Source organism: Manacus candei, unplaced genomic scaffold (assembly GCF_025592945.1).
Source record: "Manacus candei isolate 608988 ecotype Guabito, Panama unplaced genomic scaffold, ASM2559294v1 h1tg000011l, whole genome shotgun sequence".
In the NCBI taxonomy this organism is placed as follows: domain Eukaryota; kingdom Metazoa; phylum Chordata; class Aves; order Passeriformes; family Pipridae; genus Manacus; species Manacus candei.
Window position 1 is genome coordinate 16932764 of NW_026138059.1, and position 24769 is coordinate 16957532.

Below are 24769 nucleotides of genomic sequence, written 5' to 3' on the forward strand. Positions count from 1 at the left end.
CTCAAGTATTTGTCATTATAAAATGGAATAAATCATTAGAAATTGTCATTAACATAAACACCTATTCTTATTGACCTGCCAGTAAGAATGAGATTTTAATGAAATAAAGAAGTGTGATGCAATGTAAAATCACTTATAAATATTTATATTTATATATATATAAACTAATGATACATGGAATGGTATAGGCACATGTTAGCATGCTAACTTTATATAACCTTTCTCCATGGAAACTACAAGTTTAGTTGTCAGCCAGCTTAAGAATAAAACTGAAACACCTGTATTTCCTTTCCTCACAGAATCAGTGAAATGTTAGTTGCTGTTGTTATGGGAGGAATAGAGAAGGAGAAAGAAAACATGCCACTGTACAAATAACAGAGTGGCCCATAGCCTGGATACTGTGTGTACTTCTTGTCCCATTGTGTTAGCAAAGACAAAATAGAAAATAAAAAGCTTTGAAAAAGGGCTGCAAGGATGACCAAAAGTTTGTAATGGCTTCTGAAGGAAGGAGGACTGGGAAAGCTAGAAACTTTTACCCTAGAAAGGAAAGGGCATGGGGAAATAGGGCAGTTGCCCATGAAAACAAGGAAAGGATGGCTTGGAATCATCTTTTCATTCTCCTTTTCCATACCAGAATGAGGTAACGTGAGATAAAGCTGGCAGAAGCAGCGCTTAAAATTTTAAAAAAGGGAGTAAGTTTTTCATGCAACAGGCTAGACCGGTGGGTCTGTTTGCTCTACCATATTGTCACAGAACAGCTGATATGGGCAGAGATCTCTGGAGATTGCCTTGAAAAAGCCCCCTTCTCAGAGAAGAAGTTTATATATGTTCAAAGGAAGACCGTGCAGGTACTTAGAGACTCACTGACTTCTACTGAATGAAACAAAACATGCTCAGAAAAAATCCCTGTTTGAGGAAACATAGGAGAGTACTGGAGGACAATATGCACTTTCTGTATTATTTCCTGGCAATCCCCTTACAGCCACTGCTGGAAGTAGCATACAGGGTTAGATGGTTCATGGCTTGAATCTGTACATACAATCTTTTATTTTCATGTAACCTAATACATATACACAAATCAAACACCAAAATATTCATGTTTCACTAAACTTAAAGAACTAGGCAGTCAACTATGAAATCAGCAGAAACCATTTTGTTATCTACATATAAATGAAGGGGCATCTGTTTTCACAGACGAAACAGAAAGAGCGTACCCCATGCATGTTCACAGCACATATGAAAGTGAGAACCTGTTGTTATGACTTGCCAGTTTTAAGAGATTCTGATGTTCCAAGTGAAGTTGTTTCTTCCATATGATAAAATTACTTTCTTCTTAAATTTATGTCAGTGCTCTGAGGAACTTAGATGCATAGCTCTCTGTAATGTGTACTCTGCAACATTGGTCAGACCTTGCAAGCTGTCTGTCAACATCTAAGTGAAATGAAGCTTTTCAGTTAGCAGTCTTCCAGCAGAAGCATGCTTTTTCTGTTACCTGGCATATAAGATCTGAGTGAGTCTCAAAACGAATACTTTATCATTAAGTCACTTTTTGAGTTGATGGGGGCACACAGCTGTGTAAATACTCCCCATGTTAAGCTTTTTGAAATACAGGAAAGCCTTTGACTGTTGCCTGGAGGTGCAGTTGACATGAACAGCTTTGAAGAATAGTTCTATTCCCTCTGGGATGAAGGGCTGAATGTACAGTATTGATAAATGACATTTCTGTTTAAAGATACTTTAAATATACAATAGCATCATGTTCTGTTTTTTCACCTAGTTGACCAGGAAGTGATAGGGAAAATGATAATGCAACATATACTCTTGGCAGTAATAGTTGGAGGCATTCACAGTGTTTTCTCTTGTTGATGCTGGCCAAATTTCTGTCTTAGTTTTTCAAGGTGGACTCCATCATCCCACCAATCGATGCATTTGCCAGCTTCACACTGGATTATTTCAGTTTTCTAAGGACAATTTGTTATGGAAACATGAAAACCCCAATTGTTTCAAAATGTGGCTGCACCCGTGGTTAAGTAGAGTTTCTTCAGGAGAGAACTATATATTTTTTTAAATTTTAATCTGCAATAGCTTGTAATTTAAATATACGGCTATCACTTACCAAACCCTGAACAACTTTGATCCTTAAAAATAATTTTTTGGATACAGTTGCCTAAGTTGCCCTACAAGACTGCACTTCTATGGTCCCTCACAGTTGTCTGGTTTGTACTAGCAGTATATTGTTTACTTTATACATGCTCTAAGACAAACCATCCTACATTATCCTTTCTTATCCTATGTGCAGTCTGCATACCAGAGCCACAGAGTAATATGTCTTTGAGACTCCAGTTTTGTGCTCATATAGATCTCCATGCTTGAATTATTTTAATCCCTTTCCTGAATCCCTGCAGAGGCCCTAGCTAGTTATGAGGCCTGCTGCTCCAGTGAGACACCTTCCTCAAACAGATCAAGCAAATTAAAATACAAGGGTACTGGAAACAAGATACTCTAAAATCTAAACTTTTCTTCCTTGTCAATAGAATGCAAGAATAGATAGGTAGATATCATAATAAATGTTTTAAAATAATTGCACTTTATTTGGAGGAAATGTAAAACAACGTATTCCTATTTTAGAATTTTTTCTTACTAACATCTCTTGAGCTAAAAGAAAAAAGTCCTGGCCTTTTTTGATCAGTTATGCTGTTGATCAAATATTCACTCTTACCTGCCTTTAGAATACAAAAATCAAGACCATGGAGTTGTCTTGTGATTATAACCTAATCTCATAAGGGTGCTGCCAAACAAAACTTCAGTTCTGAAACAAATACTGTGTTCAAATAAAATCCAAAAAGTGGATTTAAAAAGAACCAGTCCCACTTTGTGAATCAAAGGAGAGGATCAAACATACTTGTGACCCTACACATCTCTAAGGCCCAAACTTATTTTATACCACTAAATACATTTAAATTCTGAAAAATATTACTCAAAGTAGATTACAAAAAACAAAATTACATCAAATTTTCCCCTAATAAAAACATTACAAAACCTAAATGTGCTGTGATGTGCTGAAAAGGTACAATGAAGTTATAATATTCAAGAATTTATCTAAGGCAATGTCTGTCATGAGACTGTTGACATTATTTTCACCTGATCAGACTGAAAGCAGTACACAGATAACCCTTCCAAGACAGTATGACTTCTGAACCTAGTCAGCAGGAAGCATCTGAAATGCACATTTGATAAAGACCAATGCAAGCATGAGTGGGGAGGGAGGAATATTTTTAATTATGTTTACTTTTTGAAATCCCAAGTAAACATACCAAATAGTTTGGGACCAAAAGATGCAAAAGTGGGGATGAACCAACTGTGGACTAAATACAATGGAAAAGATCAGAGTATTTTATGTGAACAGTTTCTCTTCCTCAAAATACTTGGAAAATATATGAAAATGCTTCACAGTTCCTGTTACATATTCACTATATCAACCATATACTGATTGGGTTGAATTGTCTTCTGAAAGCCCTCCTGAGCTCAATGATATCTTTATTATTAATTTGATGATTTATACAGTGTTTATTGTTGTGGCAGCCAGTACCTTTAATTAAGAAAACTGAAATACAAAGGAAAGTAGGTGAGCATCCTTTCAGATGGTAATCTGTTTCCTGAAGCCCTGATTCAGTGGCAGTCTGCCCAGGATAGAACTGAATTACAACTCCCAGCACCCCTCTCGTTTCAAATGAGTTGTTTTAATTTTAAACCAAGGGTTTGATGGCAGAAAGATATTTCAGATAACACACAATTCAAGGACTATCCCAAAGGGTATTTTTCATATTCATTTCAGGAAGAAGCCTGTAGGGTTGTTCATGTAATTGATTCACACATAATTCAAGGAAAGTTGAACCATTCATTGTACTACTGGGTAAAATATCACATGCATCATAGCTGAAGCTGGCAGTGCTGCTCACAGTTAAGGCAGCCTGACACTTGCCCATTACTGGACAATTTTCATTACTTCCTATTTCCTGATTTACCAGCCGCAATAATAGAAACATCCCAGGCCATATCCCCAAAACAAAGAAGCTCTAAACAATAGTGGATTAATGTCCTTTTGCTACCCGTTCCACAGTGTGTAAGAGGCATTAAGGCTCGTTATTCATTTGGATGTTTGTGGTGGTTTGCTAGAGTAGGAGGTATTTCTCTCTTCCTTGTTTTTCAATTCCACTTTTTCGTCTTTCGCATCAGTCCTGCTCTGCAGTCTATACATGAGCATTGTTCAGACTGCTCAAAGCACATGGAAGGAAGGGTACAAAAGGAGTAGGGTTCATAACCCAACAGTACAGTATACAGTACTGGAGCAAAGCTGACTTTATGATTTTTTTTCTGTTTCTTACTTCCACTTGTACAGACATTACTTGGAATGGTAGCAGCTGCTGAAGGATAGGAAAGGGAGTTATGTCTGTCTTTTGAAGCACATCAACATAGAAGAAGAAATCAGCTGGAAAAAGCCCTTTCCCCAGACCCCATCAAAAGAAGAAACTTGTATCAAGTATGGCATTTCTTTTTGCAGGATCATAACCATATTGTACATCAACCTACCTTATTGTAGTCTTACAACACTCACAACAACCTTTGTGATCTTGGCAACACTCAAAATCCTGATTATAATTGCTTTCAAATTCCCTGTCTCTTTTTCTATGAACTCCTCTTGATGGCCAATGCTGAGCTCAGAAGCAAGTGCAAGGTAAATACCTTCACAGTGTTTGGAATAAGCTCCCAAACAGCAGAGAGGAGAAATATAAACAATCTCATTTGTGAAAGAAAAAGGATTCCACAGCACCTAAAGATTGAAGAAAGGAGGCTAGAGTGAACATAAGCCAAGAAAGAAGAAATAGGAGAATGCACAGGATTGAATTTTCAGACTGATGATCCAACAATAAGGGTCTAAAAATTTATCAGAAATTAGAGCCACAGAAAAGGTCTTTGTGCAGGTAACACTGTAAAAGTAAGATAGTGTGAATTACTTTAGCATGTATTTAGAGGTTTAACTAAACCATAATATTTTTGAGTTATCATTGGATAAACACTATTTAATATCTTCATCAATTATATAGATAGTGCGATCAAGTGCACGCTCAGCAAGTTTGCAGATGACACCAAGCTGACTGCTGCAGTTGACTCAATGGAGGAAAGGGGTACTATCCAGAGAGACTTTGAACACATGGTTGGATATAAGAAGATATTTATGCTTCACTATTAAGCATGTTCATAAAATATGTTCTTAGTATTTCATCTTTCTACAAATGTAGCAATTGAACAGGGACTTAGATAATAATTGAGTTGAAATAGGAGAGAATGATGCCCACAGTTTATAGAGTAGCTTAATTTTAAAGCTATATGACAAGTATATAAGCTACAACATTATATGTATATAGTCAAAAGTCTTAGAGAATGATGATGATGGATGATAGGAAGTTGCTTTGAATATATGTCTGTGTGCACATAATATAAAAACTATCTGTCATCTAAATTTGATTCGAAATAATTTTCTTTTTGAGTAAAAAACACGAGTATATACATATCCATAAATATAATAATTTTAAATGTTTTAGGGTCAGTTTATGTTAGAAGTTTCCACATATAATTCTGAAAAGCATTAGAAGATAAGTTTTCAGGTAAAAGTGTCTCATGTTAAACAGTGAATGATTTAAGATAACAATATTTTTGAGAACTAGACTGAGCACCAAAGCCATTTGAGTTCATGTACTGCACATAGTATCAGTACTGCCCTGAAATCTTAGCAAATCAATCTTTTATAATTAAGGCAATTATATGACAGTATTCATACTAACCTGCAATGAAAAGTTCTTCCAGGTCCATCAACACATACACCTCCATTGTAACACAGAACTGAGTTTAGTGTAGGCTCATTGCAAACATCAACATCGACTTCACAAAACCTGCCAGTGTACCCACTCAGGCAAGTACAAACAAAGGCATTGACTGCATCTTGACAAGAACCTCCATTAATGCAGGGCGTAGATTCGCATTCCTGAGGAGAGAAATAACAATACATTGACTATACAGCTTTAAAACACATTACTTACTCATCTCAATAGCAGTGTGAGACTGAATCTGGAGATTAAAAAAGGTGTTGGACTTTTTTTATTGTCTGATGAACCAAAATCTCTAATTTGAGGCATTTTTTTATAGAGAGATACTTCAATTACAACTCATACTCATTCTTGAAACTATACTTGTTCCTACTCATTAATCTTGCAGAAATGCAAATATACTTTATATAAGGAGTCATTCAGCTGTAAGTATGCTATTCCTGTGTTAAAATTTTAAAGCGTGTTTTTGACACAAAATTTATACAATTATTCTGTTTAATTTTTTACAGTAGGGTCTATTACAGTGAAAAAATCCCCACATTAGTTAGGTAATTTTAGACAGAATAAAGAATTACTCATATAAACCAATGCACACAATCCTTTCATCAGTATTTCCTGATAAGTGCTTTCTCATTATCAAGTAATACATAATATTGCAAATAGAAACATTTAGAAATGTTTACCTCTTCACATAATAAAATTTTCCTTTGATAAAGCTAGCGTAAAAATCATCACATTCAAACCATGCAAAGCAACAGCAAGTTAATATTTTTCCAGAATTACAGGAGGGTTTAGTTAGTGCAATTGTCAGTGCAAAAAATGTGGGTTTGCCCTTGAGCACAGAAACCTAGTTTTTACCTCTATCCCAAAGGAGTTGTATTTTGCAAATGCAACCCAAATAGTCTAGCTAAATCCAGTATTTTAAATTTATTCTCACACTACTGTAACTTTAGAAGGTTTAATTCTTTAAGGATATCCAAGGGCATTCAGATTTCCTGTAGGTACTACTGTTGCTTTTGACAGAATGTAAATTCAGATGTCAATGGGGAATTGTGAGAAAACAACTTATTTTCCTATAAGCTCTCCAGCTGGATGGATATAGGATGATTTATTAGTGAGCATTACATAAACTATTTGAATTATACATCCCACAGGAAGACGGAGATAGTCCTACAGACTACCAAAAATCCTGTTATAGAAGTAGTCTTTTGCTATATTAATTACATTTGTTGTTGACAGGCATAAGTGTGGTTTTTTGCTTATAAAAAATCTCAATTCGCAGTTCCAACTCTGACTTTTTTTCTATTCTGGTAACTTGTCTAGTCTTCTTAATTTGTATTCACTTGGATCCATGTCTATGACTTTTGTTTTACAGATCTGCTCATTAGCAGAATAAATTAAATATCTATCAACTAAGAGATCAAATTTTTATCTGATTATGATTCAAAAGTTAAAGTTCAAAAAATACCAAAATCATCAAAATAGCTAAGTCACAGTCATACCAAGTTGCAAACTTAATGCAAAACTTTTTTATTCTCTTCCATGAAATCTATTGTCCTTGTAAAATGTTACAAAACTACTTACTGTAATTATTTTTTTGAGTAACATAAACCCCAGACATTCTTTAGGAAAGAAAACACACCTATCACTTTCCAGTATATTTTGATGTGCTGCAGTTAAAAGTTAAACATTAGACTGACAAAAAACTAAAGTACACTGTTACCAGAGAAGTGTTGGTCTGCATTGCTCTTAATTCAAGAAAATTGTTTCAGTTCACAGAGACAACTATGTTAAAAATGCCACAAATAAATTTATACCAAAGTTGATGAGCTACCACACTGGCACCAAATGCTGTAGTTTGTAGTCTAAGGAACAAGAACATGAGACAACAAACTAAAGTTGCAACACAGTTGTTACCAAGTCCTGCCTATCTTACGTCCTGCCAGAGACTGATTTTACAGCTTGACAACTGGGAGTAGTTGGCTTTACAGAAAATTCTCAGCTACCCTGACTCTCTGAAGATAAGCTCACCTAAACACCAATGCTATTTCTATTTTGTCTTTCTTTATATAATGGGAGATTGAATCTTAACTATGACCTCTAACCAGACAGTTGCCAAATAAGAGCAACAATTGCAGGAACTCACAGTCCTAGAAATATTGTCTCTCTTCTCCAGTACAGTAGGAGCAAAATATTTTAGTCGTTACCTCTGGTGTTCAGTTCCCAACCTAATGAGAAATCTTTCAATCTTTTCTCACCTAGAAATGATCTGATCAGTTATTCAAAGGAAAACTGCCTTCAAATAACTATGGAAAATGAAAATTACAAAAATAATATTCACAAAGATGGGTCATTTTAGTTCTTCCAAAATGCAAATTTGTTGATATATAGGAGTATCACAATTGCTGATTGGGTGGGCATCTGGCAGCTAAATAAAGTGAAGTCACCACACCTGGGTATTCATAGGGTATAAAACTTTCTCTTCTGGCCTATCAGAGCAAGTAACCTGTTCAAATAGAGATGTGTTTCCTAGGTTTTCCTGCAGCCATCATTGCCCTCCATCTTTTCCCTTCCTTTTTTCTAGTTTGTTCCATCCAAAAGCATCTTCAGTCAAACCAGGGCTACCACCACCCATATACAAGGAAAGAGAAGGACAGAAGAACTGCTTCTAAGGTTTAATCTTGTCAGGTTCCTCCTCTTCTAGAGGGGTTTGGTTGTTCCACTGTCACAAAAAGAAAAAAAAAAGGTGCCCCTTATTAAATTTAATTGGGGTTCTCTGCTTATTGCTTACCATCATTACAACTGTAGATGGTGCCCAGTACTCACACTATACAGCATACCAATGTTCCCCTTCAGAGCTCATATTTTATAATGCAGACAGCTTCAATAATTTCCCTTGTAAAGAAATTAAATGATTTAACAAAATAGAAATGACACAATTGTAATCATTTGTATAGAGTTTTTATCAACTCTTCACCAGTCTGACACACTTTGTTCTCAGACAAATATCTTTTGAGTTTTCTCGTATCTCATCTCCTAACAGTAAAGCAGCATGGGTCCCTTTCAATAGGCATGTTTTATTCTGAGTTTGGTTTTCTTTCTGTGAAGCATACACTTTTCTTGATTTAAGCTAACAAGGAATCCTTTGAGTTTATGTATTGTTAACAGGCAATGACCTTGGAAAAGATTTAAAAATTATAATGGACAAGCTATCAACATGAACTCCCATTGCAATGCTATGGAAAAAATTGCTAATGCTACCCTTAAGTCTTCAGAGAGGCGAACTATGACTTACACTTAGACAGGTAATTATTTCTCTTTTTATGGTTAGGGGAAACTGAAACATTGTGCCAAGTTCTAGAATCTGTTTATTGCAAAGGATGTCAAAAAATGTAGCCTATAACATGATTTAGGTACTAGCTAGAATACTTTACAGTAAGTAAAATCTAAGAAAAATAACACTTAACAGAATTTTTATGACAGAATTTTTTTTCAAAAACATTACATCATGTATATAATTTTCACATGATACTACTGAAAACATAAATAACATACAGGTTAAAATTATTAGACAAATTCATGGAGTACAGATCTGTTTCTAGCTATTAAAAGAAATAACAGTGTGAGTTCTTTGCTATAAGAAGTTCCATAACTCTTGATGGCTCTATGAGTGTTCCTAGGTTTAGGTTATCACCAAAAAAAATTGAGAGAGAGGGAAAGATAATGGCAGTGCACAGATATTTTCACAAGAATATTACGTATTGAGTATTTAACTCCCGGAGAAAGTCGGTACTTGATTCCCCAAATCCAGATATATCCAGTGAGAGATAAGTTCCAACTTTACTACAGAGAGTCAGTCGCTGTAAAACTGTCAAAAGTTTTCCAACCCCTTATGTTTTAAAACAAAGACTTGATGCATCTCTAAAAGATATGCTTTAGGCAAATAAATACAAGTATTAATTTCCATGGAGCTATAAATGAATGGAATATACTGACTTCTGACAGGCGAACAGAATGGTGATTTTATGGCTTTATTTTTAGTAAATTATTTTTTACAGTACATATAAGCCCATATTGATTTTCTTATCATAGCAAAGCAATTTAAAAATTTCTTTGGTAAAGGTAAAAAAATGAAAGAATGTTGAGATTTCTAGGTATGCAGCTCTTTTAAGGGTAGATTTCCTTAAGAATCCTTAATTCAAACAATGCTATACAAGATCCACTACATTTATTAAAGCACAATAATTTATTATTTCTTCTCTGTATGTCCTGTTCTCTCAATGTCATCTTGAGTAAATCTTGTTAGTACTAGGAAGAAAATGACTGTCCATTAGAGTCCACCTGGCATGGTACAGTTCACTGGTTCTGCTAGCAGGGAATTGTTCTGAAATCTGGACTCTAGCAAGTGACCTAGAAAAGCATAGCACTTTACTCAAGGCATACTGTCCCCTTCTCCAAATGTGTGGGTCCATACTGACATCTGTCTTTGGAAGTGAGGTTATTCTGCCTAAGAAAGCCCAACTTTCTACATGTCTCATTATATCATCTCCAAAGTCACAATCCATTGCTTGAAACAATTATAAGGGAACACATTTTAGCAAATTAATAACAAAAGTGAAAATCCATTATTTTTCCAAATAATGTGTAAGTTCAACACTGTTTCTTAACACAAAATCTAGTAGTGTATTTTAGAAGTTAGTGGGGTTTTTTATCTTTTTCTATAGAAAAGACTATTTTTCATTAGTCCTTCTTGGACCTTGCTGATTAGAAATCGAAAATGATTTCTAACAATACTTTGAAATTTATTTCTATAGAAGAAATTTAAGGCAAAAAAATTGTAATGATAGAGATATTTTTATTTAAGAGATGTTTTGTTTTGTATCAAAAAGGTAATTATAAAGTGGACTAATTCTCAACATAAATAACTCGTGCAAATGCACTGTGAGGAAGTGGTGGGGGGCAAGGAATCTATCAGGAATACACTTAAGCTATATACAGACTTATCTTTTAAAATACTTGTATGTGGTGCATTATACAGTCTAATTTCCTATGAATACTGATTACGTAAAGTCCAAAGTGCCATTTGCTGTTTGATTTCTTTGTACCAAACTATGAAGTGATTAACTGTAGGGGAAGACTTGAGGCAGAAAAAGGTAGTGGCCTTAAACATCACTTAAGGAAGTGAAAGGGAGCATCCTGATATTTGTGAGAAAACTGGATCCTAGGGGAAAGTCACTGGCTTGTAGAAAGTAGAACCAAACAGAGATTTAAAACTTTGAATTTGATGGAGTTGAAAAGAAAGAGATAAGGAAAGAATTCAAATATATATATTGCAGCACAAAAGAAAGATGCCTTAAAGAGTCCTGTTTCCATTCTTTCCCATTCATTTATCATGAATGCAACCATCTGATATAATTACAGCTGCTATTAAGACACCAAGTGGCCCAGGTTTCCCTTGCTAAATTTACAGTAGCACTTTAAACTCTGTGATTTGCTAGCTTATAGACTTTTCCATTCACATGGGAGTTTGAAGTGCATTCTTACTTTGGGTTAAATCTCAATAGTATTGATGCCATATAAAAGTATGAGATTTACATTAAGAGCTTGAGATGAATGCTCCAGATTATTTCCATTTTATGTTTAACAAAACTATAAATAAATTGTATTTTTCTAATGAGTAAAATTATTAGACTATTTTTTCTATAATTTTTTTTAGTTAATATAACCATGTATCCACATTGTTTAATTTTTAACTTCTCAAGGCTTTTTGTTTTGGTAGATTAAATATATATACAACATTTTGAGCAATGAACTGGGAAAACTTGTGTCCATATTTCAGAATATTGGTTTTATCCAATGTATTTCAATTCAAAAGAAGTTGAAAATGATAAAAATATTTTGCATTGAAATTTTATATTATTAACACAAGGACAGGAGGAAAAATAATTAAAATAAATCTAATATTTAGACAATGATACAGAGCAGGAACATACTGCATCAGACAAGTGTTCCATCTGGTCCAGTATTCTGCCTATAGTGGTAGTGGAGACTAAGCTGCTTAAACAAAATCATATGAACTTTGCCATTTTCTACCATCTCTGTACCACACATCTTCCCAGCAAGCAGAACTGTCTAATCAGACATGATAAACTGTACTCCCCTGACAGGTTCATTTATCATTCATTTATGGACCTGTTGTCCGTGACTTGCCTAATTTTTCTGAACCTGCTTAGAGATCAGCTGCCTCCCCAGCCTTTTGGGACAGCAAGTTCTAGGGATTCTCTCCTTCCTGTGAAAGAAAATAGTTTGATTTCTTCCAAATGTTTCTCTGCTTATTTTTATCATGTCCCTCCAATTATTTTATTACAGAATTTGGGGAAGAAGTTTTCCACTTAAGTTTATCTACCACTGCAACAGTTTTCTAAACCTTAATTACACTCCCTTCAGGTTTCTCCTCTTCAGAGGGAATAGTTTCATCGATTTAAAATATCTCCTTACAAGGCTATTCAATTAATATAATATTCTTTACTCTCTGTAGCTTCTCTAACTTTACTACATGCTCCCTGTGATGCAAGATCCAGAACTGTGCACCGTACCCAATATGCGAGCCCACCTGGGTTTTACATAGAAGAGAAATCATTCCCCCTGTCTTGTGCCCTGTACTCTTCATAATCATGCCCAGACTTGTTTTTTTTTCCTATTCTGCACTGTGATGTTGAGACAACAACTTCAGAGAACTGTCAGTGGTTGTTCAAAGTGTTCTTTCCTGAGTTGCAATTGACAATTGAATTCAGCTATATGAGGCTTTTTCCTTCTAGAATATTTCTTTACACTGAAGCTTATCTGACACCTCTTCACTCTTCCCTTTTGTGAGGTCTTTCTGGCATTCCTTGAATACTAAGGATTCACTGAGCATCTCTTGGTATGGCCTTACCCCATCTGAGTGCCCATTTTGCACTTTAACCATCAAGCAATGCCAACAATTCCCTACCTGACTTCTGGGTTTTGATAGGTGTGAAGCATTTTTTGCAAGTTAGAGTGGTCTTTACAAGGCATTTTCCAGTTTTTGTTTTAGCTATTTGAATTTCCTGTTAACATTTGAATTAACATGTTTAAAGGACTGCTCTGTTATTTCCACATGGACAAGCTTTCCATTTGTTAAAATTACAATTTTCCCTTGTGACAGACTTAAGTTTCCTTCTTAATCCAATCAGGGGCTTTGGACCACTTTGTGTTCTTCAGTTGTAGCACACATTTTACCTGGGCTTTTAACATTATTTAATAGCCTTTAATATGCTTGTTAGTTTCTTGTGGTCCTCACTTTTACATAGTTCCTTTTCCTGAAATTGAATATAATAATTTCATAGTCCTAGTTTTTAGGATAGTCTCTGTTGTTAGAACACCCTTGATGCAAAAGCATACTATGATATCAGTTGATAGGATTTTCTAACGTAAGGGATCAGAAATATGACTATCAGTGGAATGTTCTCAGAGAGCGTAGCACTTTGGAAGTGAAATTCCTCTGTAACATTCTTGTAGGTCTTATTAATTTCTCTTCTTCTCTAATTATCTTTCTAATTGCTTTCTATTTAAAAGTCTTCAATTCAGTCACTCTTCCTTAACATAAACTTGAATCTCAAGGCCTGGAGGTCCCTGAAGTGTTACAGACACTGAAATTTTCCCAAGGGTCTGTAATCACAGATGCTGTACTTTGCAGAATAAAGTGGGTATCTCCCTCTCCTCCTGCTGTTAGATTTACCTATCTGCATCTTGAGCATAAGCCACATTAATTTTTGGATGTTTATATTAGTTTAGCTTCTTTCAAGAAACTACTTACCTTGCTCAACACTCCTTGAACTAGTTAGCAATAGGTAAAAATACTTGAGTGTAGAGAAATCCCACAGAGGCACAAACAAGCATCCAGCTCATCTGAGGCTCTTAATACACACACTGAAGTTTATTATGCAAATATATGCTACATCTATACAGAGAGAATTCTGGGGAGAGGATTCCACTTTCTGGTTTACTTAAAAATCGTCCATAAAGACCCAGTGAGTGAAGTTTAGACTCACTAAGGAAATGCAGATGTCCAATTCAAAATCAGCTGAACAACTCTGCAGATTGCTCTGAATATTCACCACGTTTTCATTGACTATAATAAGTGCACAGGCAGCTAGCTTTCACAAAGACATCTCAAGTTAGGCAAGATGAATCCTACTGTTCTTCTGAATCAAATCACAGATAATTATATCGCTGTCACGTCCCATGTCTTCTGTGCAATCTGGGCAGTTCTGATGTATAATTGCTTATTTGCTTAGAGTAGCAGCATATTGTTCTCAGCCTTTGTATAAGCTGTGGTGCCTTTGTGTTGAAAATTGGTTGATTTTCCTGATTTCCCCCTTAATCCTATCTTTTATGAAAATAGAGAGAAAAGATCAGTAAAACCAGATAAAATAACACAACTCTAGGATGGTCTGATTACAGTTTTCTATTAGATACAAGCAGAAGCCCCAACAAGTTGAATATCTTCCTGTGTAAAGACTCAAAATGCTTTTTGCTCCCTTTTTGACAGGATGAGAGAGCCTTAACTGAGCATGCAAGAAGAACAATTACCAATGATGCTTATCAGTCATAGCAAAGAAAAAAAACCTCAAAAGTTTCTATTTCTAACCACAATTGCTATTACTGCACATATTGGCAATCTATCTGAGAGAAAAGATCAATTTTCAGTTATGTACATTCATTTTACCCTTTCAAAAATATGCTAATGTCAAAGGAAATCATGTGTATTGAAATTGATTCATATAGAGCATATATTTTTTCTGTTACTCTTTCTTGAGTGAATTCTATAAATGAAAAAGCAATGAAAAATGTAGAAGATAGGAAAGTTTCAATATCCACACTCCATATTAGAAATGAAAAAGTTATAGGCTATAACTATAAAGTGCTTATTTTTTTCCTAAAAGTATTAGACAACCTGAGAAAGTTTTGAAGTGTATTTTCTTGCAAACTATATTGCAGCATAGATAAAGGTTGAAAAAATTCAGGAGAAAAAAGTAGAAAAAAATAAATCCAAGTATGTCTAGGGAAATACATATACATACACAAATATATTTCATTTTTAAATTTGTTCTTTGAATCACCTTAGTTGCTGACCTTGCCTGACTCTGCCATGACCACCCAGCCATTTTCTCCCTCCTCCTATGTGACAAGGAAAGAAAATAAGGTGTCAAAGCTCCTAGACTGATAAGGACGGAGAGATCACTTACCATTTACTGTCACAGGCAAAACAGACTTGACTTGGGTTAAATAATAATTTAAGTTATTGTAACTAGAAATAGATTTTGAGACAGTGAGAAGCAGAAACAAAACCTAAAACTACACCTCACTTCTTCCCAGGCTCAACTTCATGTCTCTATCTCAAAGTTTTCTGCCTCCTCATTTTACCCTGAGAAGTGCAGACAGAGCGGGAAAGGGGGGTTGTTGTTTGCACCAGCTCTTCTCAGCTGCTCCTTCCTTCTCATAGTATTCCCCTGCTTCAGTGTGGGTCCTCTTCCTGTAATGTAGGGTAAGATTGCTCCTGCATAGGCTCCTCTCTGTGGGTCATGGTTTCTGCCTAGACCCTGCTGCTGTGCGGGCACTCAATGAGCTGCAGTTCTTTCAGGGCATGTCCACATGTTGCAGCATGGGGTCTCCCATGGGATTCAGTGCAGATGTCTGCTCTGGCATGGTCCTCTCCATGGACTACTGGCAAATACGTGCTCCACCATCATTCTCTCCAGGGGCTACAGCTCCTACAATCTCTGTTTCAGTGTCCAGAGCACCTCTTACCTCTCCTTCTTCAATGACCTTTGATACTGCTAAGGTTTCCTCTCTCTGCTGGGCAGTTTTCTACTCTTTCTTAAATATGTTACTACAAATATGCCACCATCTTGAGTGAGTGGCTCAGCTGTACCCTGCAGTAGGTTAGTTGGAGCTGATTTAAATGGGTTGTTTCCAGCACAGGGCCACCCCTGGACCATTATCACAGAGGCCACTCCTGCAGCACCCCTTCTAAACAAAACCTTGGCACCTACACACAATGAATTTGCATAGCCGTTGTTGTACCTTCAAGTGAAGAATATATATATATGTATTGATATGGATTAAGTTATGACTGTATTTCAAAATAAAGGAAGTGGCTGAATTTAATCTAGAATAAAACAATTACAGAGCATAAGCCTGCCATGATTTTCAAGATATGCACACCCTTACATAGTCAGAAAGCCTAGCTGATCACTGTAAGAGTTGCATAGGCATGATATATATATCTGAGTAGGATGAATACAGTGTTAGAGTCTTTAAAATATGACATTTGCAGCATAGTCTAATCTGGAAATCACACTGCATGCAAATAGAATGACTATCAAAAGATGAAACCATCACTCTGACAGACTTATCTGTCAAAGGTATATGTATATTGTTTCATAATTCCTATGAATTTCTAATCTACGCATTTTCAAACACCTAAGTTATTTTTTGAATATAATTTTATGAAGTTGTCTACAGGTCATTTAATCTCTCATTCTCTTAAAATGGAGAAAAGTGTAAATCATGGATGTTGCTAGAGAAAATATTACCCAAGAGTATTTTGTATTAGCATTGGTAACAGCTGATAATCATACAGATTTGCAATATCATATCATGATGCACACTCTGTAGAGCTGAATTACTTATTTTCTGACTTTTTCTTTCTGTAAAGGGAGTTGGAAACTAATATTTCAGCTAGATTTATTCCCTGTGTGAGACTTTCATGCATTTTCAATGGAAGAGTTATAGACCATACTTTCTTTACATAATATGAGATATTTTTAGTTATCTAGTACTTTAAGCTGTAAATAAAAAATTATGAAAGGTACCTGCATTCATACACAAACTAAAAAGAAGTTTGCATAACATTTTGGAATGTTTTTTGACGATTCAGAAGCACAATATTAGAAGCCAGATAGCCCACATGGGAGGCAGATCTCATGCCAGACTTTCTCATGAGAGCAAATACGTTTAAGAGGATCATATCCCAAGATTGATCAATCTCTGGCAAAAAATCTGAGAAAGTCTAAATCAGTTCAATACTTTCTGCAAAGTGTGGTCAATATTGTAGGGACTGTTCAGTGTTCTGCCAGATGTAGTCACCTTCTACAAGTTTGCTGACCGTGGGAATCTACGCAGAACTTGGATATATGGATGCCTTCTTGTCCACATGTTAACACAAAATTATTAATGAACTTCAGAGGAGAAAGTGGGCAATATATTTAGTACACCATGGTTTTGTATCATAGAATTCTATAATTGCCTGGATTTTGAAACTTTAAGGCAAGTCATGGCAACTTTCAATGTAGAACGTTGCACTTTGATGTTCATTATTCAAATATACAGCTAAGCTACATCAAGTGGGACTCACAGTGCAAACTAGGTAATTACCCTATCTATCCCAAACTCATGGAAAAATGATTTTCAGGTAATGTCGGCTTAGCTTGCTGTGGCCTTTCAGATTTATCATTCACACTGCACATTTAGACTTCTTTAGACATTTTATCAATGATCTTTTCTAATGCAGTGTCATATAAACAACAAATAATGAGCTTTTCAGAATGGATTTTAAAAAACTGAATTTCTGTCATGCATTTTCCATAAACTGACTTCAGAGGTCAACTAAATAAAAATGAGTTTCAAGTGACATATTACCCTTTCTCCTATAATTTTTTTAAAAAAATAAGACATACATTAATATTTATCTCACATCTTGAGCTGGTCCATCCTGCTTCGCAAGAGCATTGATACCCATCAATGAGATCTATACATCTGAAATACAAAACAGAGTTAGTCAGATGAAGCTACGTAATTCCATATTCAGCACTAGTAGTAACATTTCATAAATTTCAAAATAGTGGTCTGACATAACTCACTGATATCCATGGTAAATTAATTAGTTTTAGTAATGGATTTAAAATGTGTGTATTATGGATGCTGAGGCATTTTGTAAGGATACTGATTGTTATATTAAAAGACATCTTCCCATTTCAACCTGTTGGCTTGTAACAGCTAAAGATTCACTTTCAAGTATATTAAACTAATTAATCCACATATACTGAATACTGGTTTATGCTAATGAACAAAAATGAAAGAGAAACCGAGATAATGTAACAGTATATTACATTAGCTTAAGCAGGCAACATCTGTCATCTTTAAGTGTGCTTGTTCTCTTACTTTATGGAAGAACATAATTAAAAGTATATTTATCAACCTTCCCATATCATTAAATCTTAAATATTGCTAGTTAGGTGCATTACTTGGAGATAATAATAGTTAAATAAAAATAGGCACCTTCCATGAAGACAAGGATCTGGCAAGCATTCATTAACATTTATCTCACAGTTTCGTCCAGTGAAACCTCTCTTACAGTGACACCTATAGGAACTGATGCCATCAATGCAACTTCCATTGTTGAGGCAAGGAGAGGACATACATTCATCAATATTTACTTCACATCTATCACCTGTTTAAAAAAAACAGAAAATGCAACTAAGCTTTAAATTCTAAACTCAAACTAGCCAAGTTTATTTATTAATAATTCCAGAAAAATTGCTTTTATTTACATAGATTGTTCATATAGTTCAATATATTTACCAGTAAAGAATATCCAATTGTAATTACCTATAAGTCTAAATGCCAAAAATTAGGGTTATATTGAAATATATAATGATAAATTATAAATATAAAATAATGACATCTGTAATTATAGTAGGGCGAGAAGGTTTTTAGGACCAGCTGGCAAGAAATGCAGAAATTGAAATTTCAAGATTAACTTTATTACATTGTGATTATAAAATTGAATAACACAGGTTTCCTCCAAAAGGAATATAGAACTAAAATGAGATGGGTCTTGGTGGTGATCTAACTGTAATATTTATTTTCTCAAAATGAAATTGAAATGCAGGGGCTTTTGATAAATGGTGAAAGACATAACATTCTTCAAAATAGTTTTGAAGACATTCACTATGAGAGATATGATGGTGCACTTTTATGCTTATAAGTAAGTGCCACAACTTCCATCGAAACTTCTCAAAATACTAATTGGCAAACAATGAGCATAGGTCTCTCTGTAAGCAGTTGCAGCCCACTGCTTGGTAGACAGCTAAGCACCACACAGCCAGTTATGCACCCCCATGGCAGGATGGAGAAGAGAAACAAAAGGGGAAAAGTAAGAAAATTCATGGGCTGAGATGACAGTTTAATATGCAAAGCAAAAGCCATGCATGTAAGCAAAGCAAAACAAGGAATTTATTGACTGCTTCCCATGGGCAGGCGGGTGTTCGGCCATCTCCAGGAAAGCAGGGCTCCATCACGTTTAGTAGTTACCTGGAAAATGAATGGTATCAGTGTGAACGTACCCCCACTTCCTCCTTCTTCCCCAGCTTTACATCCTGAGCATGAAGCCATATGGTATGGGCAGATCCAGTCTCTCTACTCAGCCCTAGTAAAGCCATATGGAGTACTGTATTCAGCTCTGGGCTTCTCAGTACAAGAGAGACATGGAGCTTCTGGAGTGGGTCCAGGATAGGGCTATGAAGATGAATAAGGGGCTGGAACATCTCTCTTATGAGGACAGGCTGAGGCAGCTGGCCATTTTCAGCCTTGAAAAGAGATGGTTGAGAGGGGACCTCATCAGCGTATGTAAGTATCTGAAGGGAGGGTGTCAAGAGGATGGATCCAGGCTCTTCTCAGTGCCAAGCAATAGGACAAGAGGCAATGGGCAGAAGCTGATGTACAGGAAGCTCCACCTGAATATAAGGAAGAACTTCTTTTCTGTGAGAGTGAGTGTGCACTGGGACAGATTGCCCAGAGAGGTTGTGGAGTCTCCCTCACTGGAGATATTCGAGAGCCACCTGGGCACAGTCCTATGCAACGTGCTCTAGGATAACCCTGCTTGAGCAGGGAGGTTGGACCAGATGACCCACTGTGGTGCCTTACAGCTTTACCCATTCTGTGATTCTCTGTTTCCTCTTATATCAGTTTGGATCAGCTGTCCCACCTATGTCTCATCCCAGCTTCTTGTGCATCCCCAGCCGCCTTGCTGGTGGGGTGGAGTGAGGAACAGTAAAGCTCTTGACTCTGTGTAAGCGCTCTTCAGCAATAACTAAAACACTTATGATTTATCAGCACTGTTTTCAGCACAAATCCAAGACACAGCTCCTTACTAGATATCATGGAGAAATTTAGCTCTAGCCAGGTCAAATCAGTATACTACTGATAATGCAAGAAACTTCTACTGATTTTTCAGGTGTGTGGGCCAGCGGAGGTGTGGATGAGAAAAAAAAGGAACGCTTAAGGCAAAATCAGCTTTTTACAGGAAGGAGTGAACAGCATTCCAGAGAAATACTGGAACCTTTGTCTAGTCCATGTATAATTATACAACCAAATATCAAATTCTGGCATTTGCAATAAGTCTATTAACGTGCTACAAAAAGAGGTACTTTAAGATAATGGGAAATATTTTTATTTAGTGGAGATCAATAGTGTAATATTCACGTTAATACGAATGTTAGGTATATAAAAATATTTTGTACACTTAAGGAAATTGCTTTTTTCACAATATACTTTCAGCTTCCTAACTGAGTCAGAGAAAATAAAACATCCCAATTCCTTTTTGAAGTCTGTGGTGTCAGTCTCAGCAGCCCTAGAGCACTGTTGTCATGCTCTAGCAGAAAGCGTACACAGGAGATTGGACTTGGCGGGTACTCTAGAAAAATGAACTTAGAGGGGCTGCTGTACAATTCTGTGTTTGACCAAATCTTGGTGCAGTGGCACGTGCACCATGCTAAGCTCTATATTGGTACAAATTAGAAGGCAGTTCTGAAACCTGTTTATCCCCTGTGGCATGCAAGGATTCAGTAAAGAGTTCTGCTCTCTCGTGCTCCTTGGATCCTCTTTCTTGTTTAGTGTCACACTCTCAGGATCACTGATATCTTATTTGATATCACTAAAAACAAGAACTTAAAAATTTCAGAAAAAGGTATTTCGTGAACATATTTTTTGTGAACAATATCTAAATTCAAGAAGAGAGAAGCCAAGTTCATCTGTTGTGCTATAGCAGACCGAACTATCAAAGAGGCAATTCTCCTTGTAAGTCAGCATTAAGGCAAAAAGTTCTCAATCTTCTCTTATCAAGAAGCGCTTCAAAAACATTGCCAGGATGGTAATACTACAGAATAATACATTTCAAATTCACTTTACTTTCAACTATGAAAATGATTACTTTTCTTGTATCTGAATGTTGAGGGCAGCTCTATGGCATTGTATTCTACAGCATTACAAAAAAGCAAGGACGTGTAATTAGATTCTCTGAAGTAAGACTGAATCTGTTGGAAAGAACTGGAATGCCTTTTAATGATATCTCCATATTCTACCTTTACTATGAAGGCAATATTAAGAGGAAAAATGGACCTTTAGTAAAAGTTTCAGACATGTAGAGAGTAAAAGTCCATTTTGTCATTCCTACCCTAAAAAGAATTTGTGAGATTTGTGGTGAATACAGACTATAATTATTACAGTAATGATGGTACAATAGGTTTAAAGATGAAAATGAATGCATATAACACAGAAAAATAATTAAATTAACAAAGAAAAGATTTTAAAAAGTAATTTTTAATTATCAGTTCTAACAAAGAAAATAACTTCCTCAATATTAGGGTTTCAAATGTTCCTGCCAAAATGCACAAACTCAAAATATTTTTGATAATTTTTATAGAAAATGATCTACATTAGAATGCTAAAATTTCTTCTTTAAATTCAACACCCATATTCTAATATCCACTGAAAAAATCAGGTCAAATACATCCCTAACACTAATGCCTAAGGATCACTCGATTAATCCATTCTGATATGAATAAACATTTTCATTTAAATTACTTCCAAGAGCAAAATGTACTAAATTTGTAATATGATGCATTGTAGACACAAAAAGGCTGGCAACTGGTTGTGACTGTAAACTAGACAGTCTGTCATTCTCTTCCAATATAACTGTCATTTAATTTGAAAACTGTCTTTTTTAATCCTTTTCCAAAGTATGAAAACTTTTAATTAAAATAATCTTGCTAAATAAAACTAAACATTTTGTAAAGTAGACTACAATACCACAGAACTTGCACTTTGCTTAAAATGTCACCTGTAAAGTTTTCCATAGTTCAGGTGGTGTGAGATGTGTTACTGGGCTGAAGACACCTCTTGGAGTTTTGCTTTACAGACTGTACTTACCTTGCTAGAAATAATGCCTCCATGCATCAAAGAAAAGAGAAAAGTATCTCAAACATACCACATTTGGGGGGTTAATGTATTAATGGAAACCTGGGGGCTCCCCTATGTGTCAGTGCTGTAGGAGGCAAGGAAATGTCATAAATGTAAGAAGAACTAGTATGGAGTAATAACAGTAACACTAAGATGAAAAGAAGACAGCTATTCTCCTACTTCTTCAGATCATCCATTCATGAGAAGGATCAGTCTGTCTCATATCTTAATAAAGAAAACTCAACAGCCTTTTCCAATTCCCATCTTTTTGTCCAGCCCACTTTGCTAATTGGCGGTGCCTCAGCTTTTCTTGGAGCTCATTTGCGCAATTCCACACCTGCATCCTGATCTAGAGATTTTCACATTTTCCATCAAGACTTTTAACCACACTTTGAATCAGTGTTCAGTTTTGGGCCCTTCACTCCAGAGAAGAGAAAGGAAGCTGGTGAAGGGTCTGGAGCACAGATCTGATGAGGAGTGGTTGAAGGAGCTGGGCTGTTTAGCTTGAGGAAAAGGAGGCTCAGGTGGGACTTTATTGCTCTCTACAACTACCTGGAAGAAGGTCTTAGTAAGGTGGGGATTGGCCTCTTCTCCCAGACAAGTGACAGGATGAGAGGAGATAGCCTCAAGTTGTAGCAGAAGAGGTTTAGTTTAGAAAAAAATTAGAAAAAAAATTTCTTCATTGAAAGGGTGGTCAATCATTGGAACAGGCTACCCAGGCAAGTTATGAAATCTCCATCCCTGGATTTGATTTTTGAAAATATAGTGCTTATTCTGATTTGTTTACTTCCTATTAGACTCATAGGAAGATATAATAGAACTTATATGTTATGAAATATATAAAAACTCTATATACCAAGTATAAAATTATTTCATCATGAGGGCTAAAGACTGAGGAATATGATAATTTATAGACCGATTTTTTTTTCTCTTTATTTTTTCCTCTTTTTTTGTTTTTTGTTTGTAGGAGACAATAAAGAGATTTGAGGAGATTAAAAATTCAAGACATCAATTTATAAGAAGTGACTAGTATGAAAAGAGATGAGAAGGAAGAAACACAGAATTTTGTACTACAATGAAGTCAAATACGTACCACCTGGAAAAGAAAAACAAATGTGTGATAAAAACATGGTTGATTGCTGAGAGCATACCCAAAAATAAAAAAGGAAATTATCATAGTGTACTGAGTCTAGCTGAGCTCATTTCTCCATAGTAGCTCTCACAGTGCTGTGCTTTGCATTGGCAGCTAGAAATGTGTTGATAACACACCGATGTTTTGGCTACTGCTGAGCACAGCATCTGCACTGTAACATTCCTTCCTCAGTCGAGGGCAAGATCCTGGAAGGGGACCCAAGCAGGCCTGCTGACCCAAACTGACCAAAGCTCAGAAATAAAAGCTGAGGCAAGGAGCAGGAAGGCAGACATTCATTATCTCCAGCGGCTGCCTGCTAAGGAACAATTATGTGTGCTGAAGCCCTGCTTCTTGGAAGTGGCCGACCACCACTGCTGATGGGAAGTAGAGAATAAACCCTGTTATCTTCTGCTTCGCTTTGCTTTTGGCACACACAAGCTTCTGTCTCGCTTTTAATAAACTGCCTTATCCCAACCCACGAGTTGTTTTCCACCCTACTCTCTCCCCTGTCTGACTGGGATGCCAGCTGGGTGGGTACCTGGCATCCAGCCAAGATCAACCCACCACACATAGTATACTAATTTATACATTATATAGAAACACAAAAAAACAGGTCCTTCTATGATAACTGAAAATTTCATATCCTATTGAAAAAAGACAGAACTGAGAGAGGAGGAGAGATGTCCTTTCAGAATTGCTCAGCAGCACCTAGTTTTCTTGCTGAAGTAAATTTTAGTATCAAATATTAGAAGACTATTGAAAACTACTTGTGACCATTCCATGAGATTTCATAATATATATATTATAATCAAAAGATCAATTAAAAGATGTATCATATGTATATGATACATATGTATATATATCATATGTATATATATAACCAATAATGAAGCCAATTAAAAATGTAAAAAAATTTTATATAGCATAAATATTAGGAATAAAAATATTTCACAAATTAAACATGAGCAGAAATACTACAAACCAGTTACAGTTACAGACACAAAATTAATTATTTGTTAAATAATTTCAGTGTAAGACTGTTAAATCCTAAAATAAGTAGAAAATGAGGAACAAGAATATTTTCTAACATCCTTATGTATCATAGAGGTTGATAATTAAAATGTTAATGCTTGTGAAATATCTCTCAATTTGTAGATTAATTTCAGGTCCTAATACCATATTTATATGAATTTATAGGGGCTTAATTAGTGGGGGGTTTTAAACTCACTTGCTTTTTTTAAAAATTACCTTTCATCTAAGAGTGGTCTTCACTGTTATAACTTCAAGAAACATCAAACTGTAAGCAATTATAAATCATAAACAGAATTTATGGAAAGACACTAGAATGATACTTAACACAGTTATTTACAGCTTCAAAATCTAAATTTGGACAGATATATGTATTTAAGCATGCCCCATCTTGACTATG

General features: G+C 35.6%; 1 protein-coding gene across 1 annotated transcript in view; it reads right to left on the bottom strand.

Annotated features, from left to right (window-relative positions):
• Positions 1-24769, bottom strand: part of EYS (eyes shut homolog) — a 671723-nt gene that overhangs the window by 417493 nt on the left and 229461 nt on the right. Inside the window, exons 17-19 of the mRNA XM_051778236.1 lie at positions 18249-18420; positions 17648-17726; positions 5844-6043 (exon numbers count right to left, since the gene is read on the bottom strand). Of these exons, the coding sequence (XP_051634196.1) occupies positions 5844-6043; positions 17648-17726; positions 18249-18420 (451 nt within the window). The remainder of the gene's footprint in view (positions 1-5843; positions 6044-17647; positions 17727-18248; positions 18421-24769) is intronic.